Source organism: Amaranthus tricolor, chromosome 14, assembly GCF_026212465.1.
Source record: "Amaranthus tricolor cultivar Red isolate AtriRed21 chromosome 14, ASM2621246v1, whole genome shotgun sequence".
In the NCBI taxonomy this organism is placed as follows: domain Eukaryota; kingdom Viridiplantae; phylum Streptophyta; class Magnoliopsida; order Caryophyllales; family Amaranthaceae; genus Amaranthus; species Amaranthus tricolor.
The window spans coordinates 8,880,101-8,901,647 of record NC_080060.1 but is presented as its reverse complement, the minus strand read 5'-3'; the positions used below and the strand labels follow the sequence as shown (position 1 = coordinate 8,901,647).

The following is a 21,547-nucleotide window of genomic DNA, read 5'->3' as shown; positions in this document are numbered from 1 at the left end:
CGAATATCACATCAATTATAACAACAGCCAGGCTACCCAACCCATTAAACCTTAATGTGCAGTACTTACTGTATTCTTAATTGCTACACACATTATCCTTAACACTTACTTACAATATAATTAATGTCCACCGAAGAAGTACTTAAAATGCCTACTTACAATGTTCTTAATGCCTACTGAGAAAGTTAGCCTATTTGCCATATCCTTAATGTCTACTTATAATATCTTTAATACCTACTTACAATATAGTTAATGCCCATCGAGTAAGTACTTAAGTTTTACAATATTTTAAATGCCTACTTACAATATTCTTCATGCCTACCAAAAATCTTACTCTATATTTTTCTTTTTGAGCCACCAGTTGGTCACTTAAAGAGACCGTCTCTCACAAGAATTTGTGTTATAACAGTGGTGTATCATGCGTTAGCAACTTATAGAAACAAAACACTCCCTTTGTTTCATTTTAAATGTCCCATTTATTTTTGCACGTTTGCCAATGCACTAATTCAATACTTAATGCGATAATTGTGTATAAATAAAAGTTATAAACACTAGATATTAATAAACCTTATGTTGAGACGAATCAAATAAAATTTCATTTGACTATATTTTAATGCATGGATCAAGAATAAGATACAAATTAAGAGTGATTGATGAATAGAACTCAAAAGGAAATAGACATTTGAAAAGAAACGGAGGAAGATATAAATAAAATAATTATTAGTAATACATGTATAAGTACGTAAAGGTCAAAACAATACAATCAATCATCAAATAAGAAGATTAAAATTAGAAAAATTCCAGGTGGTAATTCTAAATTATCGGCTTTTTCATGTGGTAGAAAAATATTTTTTTAATCCACATGGTAACCTTAAACTTCTAACTTTTTCACGTGGTAGACAGAAGTGAAGTGTTTTTGTTAGTTTTACGCTATTTTTTCCAAAAATAATAATTTTTTTCAAAAAATAGACGTTGCAATCACCCTAATTGGCCACATAGTTCGTAATCCAATCATAATGAGTTCTTAATTTAACCAAAGACTTAAAATTTTGTCTACCATATCAACTAGTGAGAAGCTTAAAGTTACCACGTGGATTTATTGTCTACCACGTAGAAAAGCAAAAATTAAGAGCCACCCAATAAAATTTCCCTTAAAATTACAACAATATAATAAGAGGAAAAAGGAAAGTCAACGTCATGTTGAAAGAAGTAGTTAATAGAGCATGAATCCTGCCAACAACAACATTAAGCTGGAGACTGGTCCTGTCCATGAAACGCTGCTCGCAGCATTGCTTCCTGCACAAAGATAACGATGTTATCAATTATTCGGATGACTACTTTGTTACATGTATAAGCACATATGAGAAAGTGTTAGGAATTATTTATCTCATATCAATGAATTAAAAAGACGAGCACAAATACTTAGGTGCAATCGCGCATATATACGGCCATTTATTATTGGGCTTAGTATTGTATTTGGCATTTACGGACTTGAGTAGTTGTTAAACTTAAGCTTTGAAATAGGTCATTTAAGACTTAGAATAGGCGTTTTAAATTTAGGAATTGTTTTTTTTAAGGCTTGGAAATGCCTTTATCATTTGAGTAAGTAAGTATAGTATTAAAGCTTGATTGTCTTAGAATTGCCTTTTTTTAGGCTTAAAATTGACCATTTAAGACTAGGATGACATTGTGATTTGTGAAGTCTGTAGTAGATATTGAACTCAAACTCTTGATCAATAAGCCTTTTAAGTCCTAAATTGGTTTATTAAACCTTGAAATTGTCATTTTAAGGCTTAAAATGGATTATTTAAGACTTAGAATTTAATATTTTAAAATTTAGAATATATGTTAAACTTGTGTTCTCGAATATGTCTATTAAGGCTTGAAATAAGCCTTTTGAGTCTTGAAATAAGCCTTGTATTATATAATCACTTGAAAGTTAAAACTATTATATTATTATCAGTTATAGTCTTCAAACAACTCTTCACCATTTTTAACCATCATCATCATCATCAAATACCTTCATTTCCACACAATTTTCTTCACCATTATAATATCTTGTATTTGCATAAGATCAAGAAATTTTCTGTATTTGCACGTCTATCATATTATCAATTGTAATCATTAAACAATACCCCTCACAATTATTAACCATCATCATCATTAAAAATCCTCTTTCCCTTTAAAATTATCATTGTCATCATCGTCGTCCTCCTCCTCCTCATCATCGTCGTCCTCCTCCTCCTCATCATCATCATCTTCGCCGTCATCATCATCATCACTCTCTGTAATGAAGCTTAAGATCATCCATTAACGTTAGTAATGGTCTTGATAAACCTTAGAGATCAGAAGACGAAGACGACCGGGACCAATTTTAGCAATACTCTCTTTCCTTGTATCAACACCATGATTATTTTACTCGACCTCCATTAATGGCAGTGAGTTTGAGAGATTTTCGATGATCGTGTTGCTAAGCGGATGAAGATAGCGTTTTGTTCAATTGATTTTTCTGTTACGAGGGAAGAACAAATGGACTGAACTTTAGAATTATTGGTCGCATACATATATCCACCGCACGAAAGATTTCCTGAATGACGAGTCAATTACCCCATTGCCATATGGTCTACTATAACCAAAAAGACACCGGCACTTTTTATTACTTGCTTTCAATTGGTTGAAATTAATTGTTCTAATTTTTATTTTCACGAAATTTAATATATTATTTTGATGAAAAATAAAAAAAATAAAAGTTGATATTATGAAAATTTACATTTAGATGAAAAAAATTAAAATCTTGACTATATTCTTTCTTATAGATAAAATGGGTATTTGGCAAATGAATGATAACTGGTAGGTGGTATCTGATTAGAGGGGTTTATTGGACAAATTGATTTTATCAATTGATTTAACAAGCTGATTTCAAGCCCGGTGCTAGGAGAAACTTGTTCAAAATAACTTATTCATTGCCAATAAGATGTTGGAAAAATTACCTAAAATACTCCAATCTTTTCATGATTTTTCTATAATAATCTCACCAATTGATTAACCATGATTAAAATCCCAACTTTAGGGGTATTTTACTAGAGTAAAAACACGAATAATCAGATGATCTGCTATAGTAGGTAATACCAAAAAAGTAAATTAAAAATTAATGTAAAATTAGAGAAATTTTTTTGAAAATTTACGTAAAAAAAATTTGAATGATGAAAAAAATCAGAAAAAAAAAAATATTTTAATATTTTTTTCGACATATTAGATTAATTTATCTTTTTTTTTTTATAAAAAACTAAAACTTGTAATAGCAAGTCATTTGCTTACCAGGTTAACTCTTGGCAAATACACCATAAAATTTGGATTATTTATGGTTAATCAATATGTGAAATTATTGTAGGAAAATCATGAAAATGTTGGATTATTCTAGGTAATTTTTCCTAAGATGTTTTAACAAGCTAATTTATCAAACACTAGCTAATAGCTAGCATTAGATGATTTGATTAGTCAACCCTCTATTTGCACCAAAATAAATTAATTAAAATAGCTATATAAGTCATTTTATTAAAAATCCCTAAAGAATACATAAGTAAAATAATATGAGTTGAATAATAATATATATTCAAATGTAAAACAGTAAATATTATAAAAGACGAATAATAAAAAATAAAAATTACTTTTAAAAAAATCAATTTTGACCGTTTTAAAACTAAAAGTCCTTATTTGGATTAATATTTAAAAATCTCAATTTAGAAGGCATTTTATTTCAGAGCACTCAACTAGTTGTTAACTTGGATAAAAGGTTGAAATTGTCGTATTGTCATTTTACTAGCTCACCGAATAAAAAAATAAAACAATTTTTTAAAAAAAAAGAAAAAACCAAACAATCGTAACCCATAAAACTGTAACACCCCGGCTTCTCGGACAACCAGTGTCTACTTATGGAAACTGTAGACTGGCCCTACAGGCCAACACATGCGCACCTAGGAAAACTTCTCAAGAGACCATCCATCCTAAGATTACTTCCCACCAAGCACGCTTAACTGTTGAGTTCTTAGCAAATGGACTCCCATGAAAAAAAGATGCACCTTAATGATATGAGTAGTCTATCAATCATTTTTCAAGCTAAATTCGGGGCATCACACTCACCCCCACTTAGGATTACAACGTCCTCGTTGGGCTGTAGTTTTAGGATCTTTTTCCTTGCTAGGTGCATTGAACACATGATCAGTCCAAGTTGCAGGGTTGTTTTGATACCATTTGTAACACCCCGGCTCCTCGGACCATTGGTGTCTACTTATGGAGATTGTAGACTTGTCTCACAGACCAACACAAGTCTTTTCAGCGCACTTTGACCTCACTCGTGCGCACCCAGAAAACTTCTTAGAAGGACATTCATCCTATGATTACTCCTTACCAAACACGCTTAACTGTGGAGTCCTTAGCAAATGGGCTTCCATAAAAAGAAGATGCACCTTGTTGATATGAGTAATTTATCGATCCTTTTTCAAACTAAATGTGGGGTATTTGAAAAACTTTCACCGTCTCCATAACCACCACCCCCATCTCTCTTCTCCTCCTAAGAAAACCACCATTACAACCTCGCCACCAACATAACCCCATCTTAAATGAAGAGCCGACCACCACCATCAATTGTTTGGAAAACACCAAAAACCACCAAATCTATCACATGCGACAATCTAGATGAGATCTTTGGCCTTTGTCTAGCGTTGAAGTGAGGGTCAGAACGCAGAACTCACCTCCACAAAATCTACTACATATGCCGCCACGACTTTTCTTGCATTTCAATTAGGAGTGCAGTGTTTGGGTAGACGTGTAGATGTGATGTATAGTGGCTATTGGGGTAAGGATGAGTGTTAAGAAGGTGCTGTTGGGTGGATTTGTGGGTGGGTTGCAAGGGTGGAGTCATTTTGATTGGCGGCTAGGGGTAGAGGGGAAGTTGTTCAAGGAAGGATGTGGCTAGAGATGACAATGAATTCTGGACCCGATCTATTCGTGGATTTGAATTTGTTTTGGCATATTCGGGTCCTATATTTGAGCCAGTCGGATTCGGATCCATAAAAAATTTGACGGATCTGGATCCGGATCCGGGTATTGAATAAATATCTAGATTCGTGGATCCTTCAAAAAAAAAAGGTTCTGCATCCGGATCCACTTGGGCTCGGACCAAATCCAACCCTTTGCAATCCCAGTGTTTGCTTGCTGAGAGGAGGAGTACGGTTAATGTGTTTTTCTTTGTTTTTGTTATTTCAGAAATTACAAATAAAAATAAATATAAAAGTAAACATGTTTTATCTTTTGTAGATCATTTAAGACTTTAAACATAAATTATCATCAAAATTTAAATATTTAAATATTAATCTCAAATTAAATTTTTATAATTACATGACGTAAAATTAAAATTTTACAAATAAATTTCCCAAATAAAAAACCTTAATAAGTGTAGAATGAAAAAGCTGGATGGGTTAGTTACCTTTTGCTATAGTTGAAGTTGTAGGTCCACCCGCCTCTGAAGCTGGAGATGAAGCTGAAGCTGTAGGACCACCAGCTACTGGTGTAGGAGTTGTAGAAACTGCTTGTCATGTGATGTGAATCCAATAAGTTAGACAAATTTTTCTCAAAATTTAGTGTTATTAAATATTGCCAATTAAAAATAGGTATGACTATGATTTGGTTTGATTCGTGTTTAATTAGACTAAAACCAAGAACTATTAATTTTTGGTGGATTCATACTCGATCCGAATCCTTATGTTAGGTGGGTCTAGAATTCTAAATGAGTCTTGATTTGATTATTCATATACTTAAAATTTTGTACATATTAAAGGTTTCATACTTTCATTAGTACTATAATGAGTCTATGGGTTATGTATAACTCTAAATTGAATCCAAATATTATGTCGAATTTAGAGCGAGTGTGACGGATCTAGCAGGTTTGGATCTTTAACCAGTCCAAAGAGAGGGTTTGGTGGGTCTAGGTCTGAAAACCCTAGTCCTAGACTCGGACCCTTTTATTTTTTGGACTAAAACCAAATTCGGTTCCACCGTATCACAATAAATTAGACCTATTTTTTGGACTAAAAACCAGAATTCGGTTCCACCGTATCACGATAAATTAGACCCAAAGTATAGACTTTTAGAGGTGGATATGGGGCGAGTCTAATAGGGTCTTGGACACATAAGGCCATGCCCATGACCATCCTTAATCACAAATTATATAATAGTCTTTTATATGGCTATTATACAAGTTATGAGATGGATATGTACTATGCAATTCTAAGTCTGTGAATGACTATTTATTTAGAAATTTAAAATTGACTTACATTTTATATTTAGTATTTAGCAAAAAAAATAATTTATATTTCAATTTGAGCTACTTTCAGCTTGTTTTTTTTTTTTTGAATTACAAGGAAGGCTAGACTAAGACGAATCTACAACAACGAGATCCGAAATCTAAGTCGGACCAAACCATATTACAAAAACTAGTAGCGCACCATCTAACAAGCCGATGGGCAACCATGTTAGCCTCCCGAAACAGAAGACAAAGGAAGCATGCGAGATCCCACTAGAAATGGTTAGAATATTGTCGATAAGGACTTGATTATGAGCAGCACGAGAAACCTTTCCATTCAAAGCCTCGATCACCACCTTAGCATCCCCTTCGAAAATACAATGCATCCACACGAGGGACTTAACCAACTGCACAGCCCACAGGAAGCCTCCAATTTCAACACGCTCTACCCCGTAAAAAGGCCAAACAGACTTCGAAGCCGCCATAAGAACACTACCTTCGATATTACGAGGAACGAACCCAATACCCACACGATCAGCGCTAAAGTCGACAGTAGCATCAACGTTAATTTGGATGAACTCAGAAGTAGGACGCTGCCATTTAATATTCCCACGCCTACAACTCCGCCCTTTACTCGAGTTAGCCTTCTCGTATTCCGCTAACATATCTCTGGCTCTAGCAAAACATACATCTCCAAATTTGCCAAGCACACATACCCACGAGCTCCATATTCATCGAATGCTTCAGCCTCAAGATCACAACAAACCATTCCTTGAAGGAGTCAATATTGTCATCAAAAGGGAGATCGGGAATCCACTTCCAAACCATTTGAGCCTAAGGACATTTTTTAAGCACATGCATATTATCCTACACACCACTACAACGGGAACAACGACTCATTCCCTCAATACCCTTACTACGAAGGTTCACACCATTGGGAAAAATATCACACAAGGCGCGCCATAGGAATATTTTTGCCTTGGGAGGAATGTTAAGACCCCAAACAGCTCTCCAAACAGGATCTGATCCTGAGGAGCAGGAAGCCATCTCACGGCTAGGCTGAGCAATCCTATAAGCATACGGAACCCCAAACAAGCCAACCGAGCTAGCAATCCATCTCAGATTATCACCATCATGAGAAATTCCTATTGGATTATTAAGAACCCAATCAACATCTATAGGAAGCAAAAGATCAGTTATGATATCCTTTCGCCAAGTAGGCGTAATAGGGTCAATAAAATAATCTACAGTAACATCTTCAAGCGACCCTCTACTCGGAGATATGAGCTTCCCAGAACAAGGCCCAAAAAGCCAAGCATCTTTCTATAGGCGGATAAATTTACCATCACCAATACTTCATCTAGACCCTGCCAAAAGAATATGCCTTGAACTTGAAATACTCCGCCACGCAAAACTAGGGTTAAGGCCAACCTTAGCATCCCACAAAGAAATATTAGGATAATATTTAGCTTTAAACGACTTAGCCAAAAGGGAGTTAGGATGGCAGTGCAACCTCCATAACTATTTTGCAAGTAAGGCTAAATTAAAGTTCACATAATCCCTAAAACCTAAACCCTCTTTACACTGTGACCGAAAAACCTTCTTCCAAGCCTTCTAGGGAATACCACGATCCGAATTAAACGTACCCCACCAAAAGTTACGAATAATACTAGTCACTTCATTGCAAAAGGAAGTCGGGAGCTTGAAACAACTCATAGCTTAGGTAGGGATAGATTGAGCAACTGCTTTAATGAGCACTTCTTTACCTGCCTTGGATAGAAGCTTCTCTTTCCAACCTTGAAGCTTTTTCCAAATACGATCCTTAGGTTGGAAAAAGAAAACCTTTTGGATCTCAAGAAAACCGTAGGAAGACCCAATTATTTATCATGACTTTGAACCTCCTTAATGCTCAAAATACTGCTCAACCGTCTTATATGGTGCCCTTCTAAGCATTTATTTAAAGAAACTTCACACTTATCTAGGTTAATCTTCTGCTCTAAGAGAGCTTCAAAAATAGAAAGCAAATCCCTAATAGTCCGAGCTTCATCAATATTAGTCCGAGCAAAAATAATGCAATCATCGGCAAAAAACAAAATGAGAAATCTTAGGAGCATTGCGCGCTATGGAAATACCATGGAGAGACCAGTGCAAAATAGCTCTCTTAATTAAAGCCCCAAGCCCTTCAAAATATAAAAGAAACAAATAAGGGGAGATAGGATCCCCTTGCCTAAGACCTCTGCTAGGGATCCAAACATCGGTCAGCTCACCATTCACCACAAAAGAATAAGATACCGACGTGACGCAAGCCATGACACAATCAATCCAATGACTAGGGAAACCCAACTTTGCCATCACACAAGCTAAAAAGTCCCATTCCATCCTATCGTAAGCTTTGCTCATATCCAACTTTAGAGCCATGTACCCTCTCTTCTTTGCATGATTATGATTCATAAAATGAAAAACTTTTGAGGAAAGGAGAATATTATCTGTAATCAAGCAACTGGGCACAAAAACACTTTGGTTATCGTCAATAATCGAAGGAAGAACACATTTGAGCATGTTAGCAAGCACCTTGGAGATCAACTTATAAGAGACATTACACAAACTAATCGGCCTGAGATTCTTCATTTCACAAGGATTAAGAACCTTGGGGATAAGGGCCACATTCGTGTGATTAATGCCTTTCGGTAGAATACCCTCATTTAGGAAATCCAGAGAAAATCTGTAGATATTATCACCAACAAGCTCTGAATGTTGTTTATAAAAGAGAGCAGGAAAGCCATCCGGACCCAGAGACTTACAAGGATGCATAAATTCAAGGGCCGCAACAATTTCATCACGAGAGAAAGGCATAAGCAAAGAATCGACTATAGATTCAAAGACACGCCTATCAATCATATCAATTTGACCCAATGAGATAGGAGTTCGAGAAGAATAAAAAAGATCCTCAAAATAGCACGTAACCAACTAGCCCATAGCCTCAAGATTGGTGTGAAGGATACCAGTACAATCTTTAAGACTTTTAAACTATTACGCTTTCTCCTAGCAGCCATTTTAAAGTGAAAGTAAGAGGTGTTCTTGTCCCCATCTCATAAAACAAAAGGATGACATCTTTGCCACGCCGAAGTTCTCCTAATTTCAGCCTCTACCTGCCTAAGTTCCTCCATCACAGCCGTAGTCTACACCATCTTCCTAACACGAACCAGACATTTCTTCAACCACCAAAGCCTCCTAGAAATAATACAATAAGCCTGATTACTCCAAGCTTTTAATCGCTCACCACGCTCCTGAATAACACTAATCCAGTGATCCTGACATTTTGCTTTAGCCTTGTTCCAAAAATCTATGAGAGTATCAGGAAAAGACTCATTATGAATCCATTTAGCTTCATATCGAAATGATTTATCCGTGTTCAAGACAGGGGAAGCACGAAGCTCAAACTTTTGTACATTGAGCACTATCGAAAAATGATCTGAACCATCCCAGATGACATTATCAACCAAAGCATCATCAAAAATATGCCTCCAACTCGAGTTGGCTACACATCTGTCTAACCGTTCTTCAATAAAACCATCCGATCTTTTATTACTCCAGGTAAACTTATGCCCCTCTGATGTGCTCGTTTGTAGAGCACATTTATCTTCTCATTGTAGTGTCGAGTCTCGCGTTTTAAATGCGGTTTAGACACTTTATGCATGATTTTACCTTGTTCTTGTCTCCATGGTGTTTTGAGGTAATTTCAGGTATTTTCGGAGATTTCAAGGTATTTTACGTTGCGTACGAGACTTAGATGCTTTGATCGAAGATTAGACATGCACACCAAAGCTTTCCCAAGCATTCCAAGTCTTCCCCAAGGTCCCCGTAAAGTCTGGAAGGCATCCAAAGCTTCAAAAGAAGAAAATAGGCCAAGTAAAGAAACCATTCGGCCGAATGAATGCCCCATTCGGTCGAATGGAGCTGGATTCGGGCGAATGGATGTCTGCTTTGGGTGAATGGATCTAAAACATCAAAGAAACGTGCTAGACTTGCTGGAAACCCCGAATGAAAGCCCCAGACTGCGCGATTTCTTTTCTTCGCAAGCCAACTCCGAGGGATTTTAGGGCATTTTACCCCTTTTGTTTCTTAGCTTATAAATACCCCTCATCTCTGTAAAAAGAGGGGGATGCCTAGTTTGAGTGCATTTATGCCTCATTTTAGAACATCAACCCCTTTAATGCTTTCTCTAGTTTTTGCCCTAATATAAATTTGTAGTTCTTTATTTATGCTTTCATGTACTTTCATGTCACTTCATTTATGTAAGTTTATTTCTTTAATGCTTTGATGTCTTTATTGCTTTCCTCTATTGCTTTCTTCTATTGCTTCTCTTTAATGCTTTCATTTAATGCTTTCTTAGTTTAGATTTAATGCTTTCATGTTCTTCAATTCCTTTAATGCTTTCCTTGTTTATTGCTTTTACCTCTAGTATGTTAGAATAGTTTCTTTAGGGGTTTTAGGTTAGAGAAATCCTAGGTTTGGTCTTGTCTTCAATGTTTAGGATTAGGGTTGAGGTTGATGATGGTTGTTGATAGATATTCGATTCGAATCTTGTCCTGCCACTCCTAGAGAGACATAGGGCGACTATAGGTCGTTCGTGTGGCTTATAGGGTCACCAACTTCCTCTCGATATCTAGAGTGTCTTGATTGATTATCGTTCGAACTCCCTTGACCTAGCTTGCCTTTATTTCCAATAGACCATCCTAGGTTGGACATAGTCTACTCCCCGCTTGTCTTTCATTGTTGAGTTTTGCTTCTTATTCTTGTTATTAGTTAAGTTCACCCACCAACCAACCTTCCATATAACCTTCCCACACCAAGTCTTTAGTCTAGCATCCCTTGTCCTTGTGATTCGACCCCCGACTTACCATTATACTCGTTGTAGTAGTATCAGGGTGATTATAAATATTGATTGTATAACTTGGTTCTTAGTATTAACGACGTGCTAGACAACCGGTTATCACCCTTCGCCCCTAAATCTTAACTCTAGACACGTTCGAAAAGAATTTAAAGAATTGAAATCAACCCCAACACCTCCAAACTTTTCCTTAGCTAAAAGAATCTCATTAAAATCACCCCTAATCAACCAAGGAAGAGAGTTATCTTGCCCTAGCTCAGAAATCATATCCCATGTTCTGAATTTACTTCCTCCATCAGCCCAACCATATGTCCTAGAACAACGCCATTCCATTCCACTATCTTCTTTAATAATAAAGTCAATAACGTGGGAGTTCTTAGAGCAAACCGTCAAGGAAGTGCGAAAATCGCCAAACCTCCAGCCAGACAACCGCCTCAACACAATCACTATGTTCAAATCGCAAGTTGCATTGAATGTTTCGAATATCAGGAGCCGAACTTTTGGTCTCACTAAGAAACAAGACCTTCGGGGAATACTTGCGCACTAAGTCACAAAGAGAATTAGTCGAAGAGAGATTCCCCAACCCTCTAGATGAGAGAACTTGAGAATCAGTGGACTTGTGCTTCTTTATCACTAAACCCAAATCATCTATCTCTATAAGCTGTAGCATATTAGAATCATCATCACAATACCTTTTTTATTCCCACCATAATAGGTTTTAGGATCAAAGGATCAGACCCCCAAGAATCTTAAACAACCTTGTTCCATTTCTTCCTGCGCATTTTCGGCCCTTCACCATTAATCTTATCACTCACTGTTTCACCTAGAACAATGACAGCTAGGCCATGAGAGTTATCATCAACATGGGCCTCTGAACCAGAAATATTATTAACCGCATTGACTACCTCCTCCACGCAATCCCTAGGGCAAACAACAGAATCTGAAAGACCAACGCCATCATTCTTGCACTCCAAGTTATCATCAAAACTAACCCTATTGAGCAAAGAAGCCACGTTATTAATGACCTCCGAATCCACATGCGTTCTTGGCTCCATACATTTTGTGAAGAAGATTTTCCTAGTCGTCGGACAAGAAATATCAGACTCATCGTTTATCTCCTTCTTATAATTCTTGACTGACCTCCAAGGTGACGCACGCAACCAAATACCATACTTTGGATTCTTGGGATCCATAGAACCATCCACACGGTCCCTAACAGCATGCCCTAAACGCCCACAATTGAAACAAATATTGGGTAACTTCTCATACCTGACTATCTTGCCCATATAGGCAAATGGAAGAAACGTTGCTCCGAGGGTTTAGACGCTTGATCAAGATTACACAAATAACATTCCTATCAAAATGCTATGGTTGCGCCTTAAGAATTTTCTCCTTATCCTTCCAGTGATAAAATTGAAATTGAAAAAGATTCTTCCCAATGTTGCTAATATCAACTCCAAATTGAACCCTCCATATCCCCTTCATAGTAGAAATGAAGGCATTGGGATTAATTACCCACTTGGTCCAGACTTTCCCGACGAGACCCAATTCGACCCTTTTATCATCATCATCACTTCCATCCTCACACCAAGAAACGAGCTCCTTCTCCCCTTTAGCATCTCTACCATCCCCTTCCTCATCTCGAAACCCCTCATTGTCATGACAAGAACGACGATTTTTTGGCTCCAAACCCACCAAAGAAAAGATTTCCTCTCCAGAAACACCAGACCCCTCCATTAACAAAGACGAAAGAACATAAAGACAAAAGGAAGAGAAAGAAAGAGAAGAAATAAGGAAGTGACAAGAGAAAACAAATAAAAGACTCCATGAGGAAGACGAAGACTAGCACAAGGCTAGAGAAACCTTCATAGGAAAACTAGAAGGACAAAGTACTTCCAACTTGTTCTTAAAATAGTTAAAATTGCTAATTTAAAATGATTTCTTTTAATCATATCATCCTTAAATTCTTCATTTATAATTTCACAAATGAAATTTATTGATAACAAATTACTCTTGCATTGTTCAGAAACAAAAACTTATAGGATTTGTTTGGTTATGGTGTATATGTTGTGAAAAATAATTAAAAGCTATTTTAATTTAGCTAGATAAATTACTTCATAAGATTTTAAATCACACTTGTCTTATATAACAATTAATTCTTTATAAAATTTATCTCATTATATTAGGTTGTAATATCAAAATTGAAAAACACATCTTTCATGACTGATTGTCAAGGAATCAATTCAACCAAAAGCTTAAACTGATAGTTGATGATAAGTGCAAATATTTGCACTTATTTATATCATTTTATACTCCTTAATGATGGTCGTTGTTAGTAATTCCGTGATTATTTTAAAGATTTATGCTACTTTACTCGTTTTGGTTATTCATATTGATTTTGAGTGGTTTTGATTGTTTTAAGCATAATTCTTATGGTTTTAATGATGACGGAGTTTATTAAGGTGATTTTAGCTCGGTTGAAGATGTTCTACAAAGAAAATGAGCAAAAGAGTGGAAGAGTGTTTATAATGCAAAAGTTTTAAGGGGAAATTTGATACATGTCTACTCTTTTGGTTATAACTTTTGATAGAAAGATCATATTAATACAAGGTTTGTGTCATTGAAAACTAGACTTCAAGTGCTTTTCAACGGTATATTATATGTCCAATTCCAACAACCGAGAAAGAAATGGCGATAGTTTGAAGTTGCTGACAAAACACCGACTCGGCTTTCATGTTCTTTTTGGTGCAGTCGACTCGGGTTTGAGTCTCTGTTTTGCTGCACGGGATTTCTATCCCTTTAATCTTTGAATTAGTTTTTAGGGTTAAGTCCTTATTAGTATAAATAGGCCCTAAAAAATTGATTAGGGTTTCTTCTCCTTCTCTTCTCCTTCTTCCTTTCTTTAGACTTGATTTTACTTTTTTTCATTAGTTTAATTACTCTTAATTTCATCCTTTTATTATTTTTTCATTAAGTCCACTATTAATCTTTTTTTGAGCATTGTAAGTTTTCTTTAGTATTTAATTTTTGTTATTAATCTTTCTTCAATAAAATCTAGTTATTGTTCTTCATTTATTGGTTTTTGATTTAATTGTTGTGTTCTTGGTATTTAATTCTTGTTTCTCCTGAGATTTTGCATCATTTTCATACTTAGTCATGTCTAGTATCATTTTAGGGTTTGTGTTTATTGCTTTTACCATGATTAGTGAGTAGATCCATTTTCTAGGGTTAGGGTTTGAACCTATAATTCAAGTATGATTTGATTATTGAAAGTGTCTATGAAATTAGGATTAAATTGATTTAATTGTGCTAATAACCCTAAATTAAATATTGTTTATTGGACTAGTCAATAGAACTAGCGTGTGAGATTAGGATCAACTTTGCTTTAGGGCAAATTTTAGTTAAATTCTTATTAATTCATTCAATAAAACTAGCCTTTAAGAATTGAATTAATAGGGTCTAAATCTTATACTTAATCAACAGAGCGAGAGTTTGAGATTAACAAGATCATATTTAATCAACAATAATCCGACATTTTATACACACTACTAAGAGTTTGATCATACAAGAATTTAGGGGATTTCCGACACCATAGATCTTTTCATCATATAGTTTAAACCCACATTTTCATTGCATTATTAGTTTGTTAGCTAAACAACCAATCAAGCTATTTTTTATTCTTCAAGCAATATAATTAGTAGAAATTAGTAAGTTTCTTGTCCTAACTTTCTTGTGTTCGACCCTCGACTACACATACACCGTGTGCTTGCGGTTAAATAAAATTTGCACATCTGTTGAGGTTCTAGGATATGTTATATACTCTAACACGCCCGATCCATTGGGCTAAAAGTGTGGATGCGCACATACACTGAATATTCCACTTTAAATGAGGGATGGTTGAGATTCGAACCCTTGACTTCTTGTCACCTTGGCTTCTGATACCATGTCAAGGAATCAACTCAACTAAACGTTTAAGCTCATGGTTGAAGCCCCAAGATATGTAATATACTCTAACACTGATATCTTTAAGACTAAATATGTGTTCTCTTTTAGAATTTAAATATACATCGAGCCAACCTAATAAAGATGATCTCATCATTAAATCGTTTCATTTAAGAATTTGCGTTGAAAAAATAGCTAGGAAGCATTACCTTTTTTACAAATGTTGGGATCATTTGCAGCAGTAATATTACATTTAGAAGGGAGTTCCATAGCCTGAGTCATGTTAACATTAGCAGCCGCAGCAAGGCTTGGGTTTTGAAGAATGGAACAAAGGCACGGCAACTCTTTTTGGAACGCCTGCACAAGACGTCCACAGCAGATTTCTGGTGGGTTTGTGGCATTGATGAATTGTGCACATGGTATCAATGCCTGAATGCATGATGCATCATTTTGTGCTCCACCAGACTGTGTCCATGACACCATCATCACCGCTAATAATACTGCCATTATCATCACTTTCTGGGAGGCCATTTGGTATAATGATCGATCAGCTGATCTTTCAGAAAGTTATTGCAATGCAAATTTCTTTTTTTTTTTTTGTCTGGTTTGTCTACCTGTGATCTGTTTCTATTTAATATAAGAGATGTTTTGTATGAAGTAATAATTACAAATTGTTGTGAGAGACGGTCTCTTCGGGAGATGTATTAGATATATGGGGTAAATAGCCCAACTAATATAAATTAAAGAGAAAATAAAATTATGGACTTTTTGTTTTGTGGTCGTCTCTTTGACAGACAATTTCTTACGAGAGTAGCTGAATAATAATTTGTAGGGGAATTAACGTGTAAAGATAGAGACAAACAAATTATATATTAAGCATATTCCACAAAAAGAATTGGTAATTTGAGGGATTTTTAATTTGTTGTTGGCCGGTGTGTGACTAATCTTAGGGGCGGTTTGGTTGTTGGTGCCATTGTGTAAAAACGTTAACGGTCACGATTATGTTAAGGAAATGGTGATGCGATAATGGGAGTGTTGCAGTTATCTAAACGTTTAACTATCGGTCAAAACCATAATATATTCCTTGATAGGCCCATAACATAATTGTTTTACAATGCAACCAATGCGATGCGATGTGGCCTTATTTTTACGGCCTGGTTGCTATTAAACAGTGGTTTTAGATATGATTTATGATATGATTTTTTATGAATGTACTAATTCATTCTCATGGTAATGAAAATTTGATCATAAAAAACTTTTTTTTTTTTTTCTAATTTTCATTACCCCTAATACTACATTTCCAATTACTAGTGCATTGGAATGAAAGATCAAAATGAGTTGATTGAAGGAGAACAAACATTAAACTTGTAAAGAGACTTTTTCTAACAAAATTATACTAACTTTCTAATATTATTTCCACCATTTAATATCGATTAGCAAAAATACCATTAGCTCACAGCTGGACCCTTTGGTGTAATACATGTTAAACATAATAATTTCATTGAAGTGATAATGTTAAATAAGTGCATATCTGATTGTGTAGATACTGTGGATTATTCCAGCTCAGGAAAATACCGTCATCTACATATATAATGCCATGAATAAGTAATAACAAATTAAAAACAAGGACTAATTGGTGGAGCATGTATTAACAGCTCATTTGATACAAAATTGATATATCTAAATAATATAATTATATTACTATAAATTTCAGAAAGATATTGATAGATCGGTCTCTATGTGTACAAATTTTGTTAATTCTTTTAACACAAATTGCTGTGAGAGACGGTTTCTTCGAGAGACGCATTAGATATATAGGATAAATAGTTTAATTAACACAAATTAAAGAGCAAAATAAAAATGTGAGCTTTTATTTTAAGGTCGTCTCTTTAAAAAACAATCTCTCACAAAAATTACTTTTCTATTAATTGTTATCTTTTGGACATTTTACGAATATACAACATTCTTATTGACAACTTGCATCGGAACAATTAAAATTAAAGTTATTTATGGGTTAGATCCGAGATTAAAGATAACATAACTAAGAAGTAGTCTCTCAAATTCAGAGTCAATGTCCCATTTGTTTTTTAGACGCTATTTTCATTGTACTATTAATTTGTATTTATTTTTTAATCTATAAGTTCAAATAAAGTCAAGTGAGATTTTGTTTGATTCATCTCAATGTAAAGCTTATTAATATCAACTTTTATAATTTTTAACTATACACAATTAAAAATATTATGGATTAAATTAGTGCATTGACGGATATACAAAAAGCGAAATGAGACATTAAATTCAAATTGAAGGAGTATAGTTATACATACTAATAAAAATGTTAGAAAGTGACAAATGTCATCCTTATGGAGCCTTGACAAATGAATCAGAAATATTTCAGCGGATAATAGTCGATTACATTATATATTTACCTAATTTAGAATTTGTTAGTTTTTTAAATTTGAGCTAGATTAGAGAATGTATTTATATAGTTTATTATAGCAATTCTATATGTTTAACCTAGAATTTGATACATTTAATTGAATGAAAAAGTGATATATTCGATAAATAGTTTTTTAAAATTTGGTATTTAATTTTGGCTTAAATTTATGTATTGAATAAATTTAATCATGATAATACATATTTGCATTATTCATTAAAATTATATTTTTATATATTCCATTCTAATAAATTCATATATTTTACGTGTTTTTATAAAAGTTTAGTATAACTTAAAATGGAAATACTCTCTGAAGGCACTTTTGAAGCTGACTCAGCATCCAATGTCATCAGCTGACTCAACATCCTATGTCAGCGGCTGACTAGCTAGGTCAGAAGCGGTTGGATTCTGCCCCCAAGATTAATTTTCTTTTCCTTTGTTCCTACATTTTTAATTTCTAGTTTGAGATGAAGGACTTAGCCACTTAGGTGAAACCAATGTAATTCTTGAAATTAGATTGAGCAAGATAGAAAATGGCTATCCTTTCGGTCAATCATATTATGTAAGGAAAAAATTGAGAAATATGATTGCTTTGATTTGATTAAGGTTGATAGAATAATTTTGAGGGCTTAATTGAATTCCCGCATTCTATTCATTGACAAAATATATAATATAATGGTAGTTTCTAGATTACAATCACTCAAAAGATTATGATCAATTATTCCCTATAATTAAGGAATAATAATCTCTAGGGAATATCTCCTAATCATAATAAGGAAACTATTGAAATTATCCCATAATAAATATTATCACAAAATATCCTAACACCCCCCCTCAAGTTGGAGCTTCCGGAGTAAAGATGCCCAACTTGGACAACAAAAGATCAAATTATGACTTCCCGAGTGCCTTTGTGAAAACATCGGCCAATTGAGTATGAGTAGGAACATATGTAGGATCAATAAGACCTGCAGTAACCGCATCACGGACAAAGTGACAATCAATCTCAATATGTTTGGTCCGTTCATGGAAAACAGGATTCCTGGCAATATGCAAAGCCGACTGACTGTCACAAAATAATTTAATTGCTTTTGGATGTTGAACACCCAAACTCAAAAGTAAGCCCTTCAACCATTTTAATTCACAGGTGATCGCAGCCATGGAGCGATATTCAGCTTCAGCTGAGCTGCGTGAAACTGTATTCTGCTTCTTTGTTTTCCAAGAAATGGGTGACTGTCCAGGAAAAACTAACCACCCTGTCAAGGATCTGCGTGTTATTGGACATCCAGCCCAATCTGAATCATACCATCCCTCCAAAGTCAAGTCATTGTCTGATCTTAATAAAATGCCTTGACCGGGAGTACCTTTTTAGTACCGGACAACCCTTAAAGCAGCCTCCCAATGCTCCGTCCTGGCTTCATGCATAAATTGAGACAAAATGTGTACTGAGTGGGCCAAATCAGGTCTGGTAACTGCCAAATAAATCAATCTCCCAACAAGTCGACGATAAGGTTCAGGATCCAAGAGAACAACTCCAGTGGCTAGTCCAAGTTTATAATTTTGTTCAATAGGACAACTAACAGGTTTTGAGCCTAATAAACCTGTTTCAGACACAATATCAAGAGTGTACTTCCTTTGACAAAGAAACACATCGGAAGTACTACGGGCAACTTCTATGCCCAAAAAATATTTCAAAGGATCAAGATCCTTCATATGGAAATAGTCAGAAAGATAGGCTTTAAAGGTCTGCAAAGCGGCAGAATCATTCCCGGACAATATCAAATCATCAACATAAACAAGAACATTAATTTGAATCGAGTCGCTTGTATAACTGAATAAAGAATAATCAAAATAAGATTGAAGGAAGCCGTAATCTTTTAGAGCAGAAGCTAATTTGGCGAACCAACATCTAGGTGCACTGCTTGCTTTAAACCATATAACGACTTTCGGAGACGACATACCTTGTTTGGATATGATGACTCAAACCCGGGTGGAAGTTTCATGTAAACTTCCTCATCAAGATCGCCATGTAAAAAGGCATTGTGAACATCCATCTGATGCAGTTCCCAGTGTTTAGAAGCTGCGATGGCAAGGAAAGCCCAGACTGTTACCATTTTGGCCACTGGAGCAAACGTTTCATTGTAGTCAATCCCTTCCGTTTGATGGTCACCCAAGACAACAAGCCTAGATTTGAGTCGTTCCACACTTCCATCAGACTTGTACTTAATGCGATAAACCCACTGACTTCCAAGAGCCTTCTTACCGAGAGGTAGATCTTCCATGGTCCAAGTGCCATTATTTTCAAGGGCACGTATCTCATCTTGCATTGATTTCCTCCAACCTGCATCCCGCATGACTTCTTTAAATGAACGTGGTTCCTTGCCCGAAAGTATTGCTGCAATAAAATTTCGATAACACAAAGAATAACTGTTACAATTTACATAATGTGCTATGGGATAAGGAGTACCTGAGGGATGCCGAGAAGTCAAAGTGTTCGGAGGAGATGGACTTTTCGTCAAGATAGTATGAGTGACAAAATCCTTATGTTTGACATTGGGAAATTTGGTCCTGAAACCACGACCCATATTGTTGTTTTGGGGATCTTGCACTTGCTGGGCTGCTGAAGATGTAGAAGGGTGGTCATTCTAAGCTTCAGGAGAAGTAGTAGGCTGGTCCGGTTCTTGGTTTGGTGAGTTTGGTGAGTTAGATGGGCTATGGGATAGATCTGGGCCTGACATTTGTGTGGATAGATCTGGAATGGATGGCTGGTTTGAAACTTGGGTGGTGGGCGTGTTGTTTGAGCGTGGAAATAGTGTGGGCCGGACTGATTCTTTAAGGCATTGGAAGAGTTTGGGTGGGAATTTGTTGATGGGTTGTGGTGTTTTTGTGGGGATGTTTGGGTTGGACTATTAATTTTTGAGGTAGTATTTTCGTTTATTATAGTTTGGGGTAGATGGTTATGAAGACCCAAATCATCAACAATACATTCCGCAAAGTCACAGCGCACATCCTTATGAATTGGCACAATAGTTTCAGGATTTATATTTGAAGTAATAGGATCAAGAAAGGGAAAAACGTCCTCAAAGAATTTCACATCACAAGACACAAAAAATTGTTTTGAGTCCAAATCAAAAAGTTTCCACCCCTTTTGACCAAACGAATATCCCATAAAGACACATTTACGACTTTTGCTAGCAAATTTATCACCCTTTGTCTTTTGGTTATGAGCAAAACAGAGGCATCCAAAAGTACGGATTGTTTCGTATGAAGGTGGGTTATTGAAAAGAATTTCATATGGTGTTTTATTTTGGAGTAAAGGAGTAGGTGCACGATTAATTAAATGAGCAGCAGCTAAAACACTTTCACCCCAAAAATAAATCGGTAAATTTGCTTGAAACCTTAATGCCCTTGCAACATTCAAAATATGTTTATGTTTTCGTTCTACCCGACCATTTTTTTGAGGAGTCCCAACATAGAATGTTTGAAATAAAATTCCATTGTCATTAAAGTAATCAAACGAACAATTAAATTCTGTTCCGTTATCACTTTGAACTACCTTAATAGTCTGGGAAAATTGTCTATCTATCATAGCCACAAACGACATAAACAATACGAAACACCTCTGTTTTATCAATAATCAAATAAAGCCAAATAGCTCGAAAAAAATCATCAACAATAGTCAAAAAGTATCGTGCATCACAAGAAGAGGGATGTCTGTATGGTCCCCATAAATCATAATGTACTTTTTCAAAGGTCCTAGAAGCTTTATTGGCACTTAAATTAAATTTTTCTCTAGGGTGTTTAGCACGAAAACAAACTTCACAGGCTGTATTCAAACTACCCTTACAGCTAAAGACAGGGGAAAGAAGCTTCACTACTTTTTTTGACGGATGACCCATTTGCTTGTGCCATAAATCCAATGGTGAAGAAACTGCATTTGACCAATATCTGTTGTACTGTTTTGTCACCGTCAAAATAGAAA

At 35.4% G+C, this 21,547-nt stretch overlaps 1 protein-coding gene across 1 annotated transcript; it reads right to left on the bottom strand.

Annotated features, from left to right (window-relative positions):
* Positions 1–698: 698 nt before the first annotated feature.
* LOC130799737 (non-specific lipid transfer protein GPI-anchored 9-like) lies at positions 699–16,004 on the bottom strand. The gene is made up of 3 exons (XM_057662942.1): positions 15,344–16,004; positions 5,486–5,584; positions 699–1,296 (listed from the first exon to the last, which is right to left on the bottom strand). The coding sequence occupies exons 1-3, from the start codon at positions 15,663–15,665 to the stop codon at positions 1,214–1,216; spliced, it is 504 nt and encodes a 167-aa protein (XP_057518925.1). The 5' UTR covers positions 15,666–16,004; the 3' UTR covers positions 699–1,213.
* Between the last annotated feature and the right edge of the window lie 5,543 nt (positions 16,005–21,547).

Excerpts from the sequence above, each read along its gene's own strand:
- LOC130799737 (XM_057662942.1), bottom strand. The coding sequence starts at position 15,665 with ATGGCCTCCCAGAAAGTGATGATAATGGCAGTATTATTAGCGGTGATG. Across the intron at positions 5,585-15,343 it reads TCCCAACATTTGTAAAAAAG|TTTCTACAACTCCTACACCA; the intron begins GTAATGCTTCCT and ends CATGACAAGCAG. Across the intron at positions 1,297-5,485 it reads AACTTCAACTATAGCAAAAG|GAAGCAATGCTGCGAGCAGC; the intron begins GTAACTAACCCA and ends ATCTTTGTGCAG.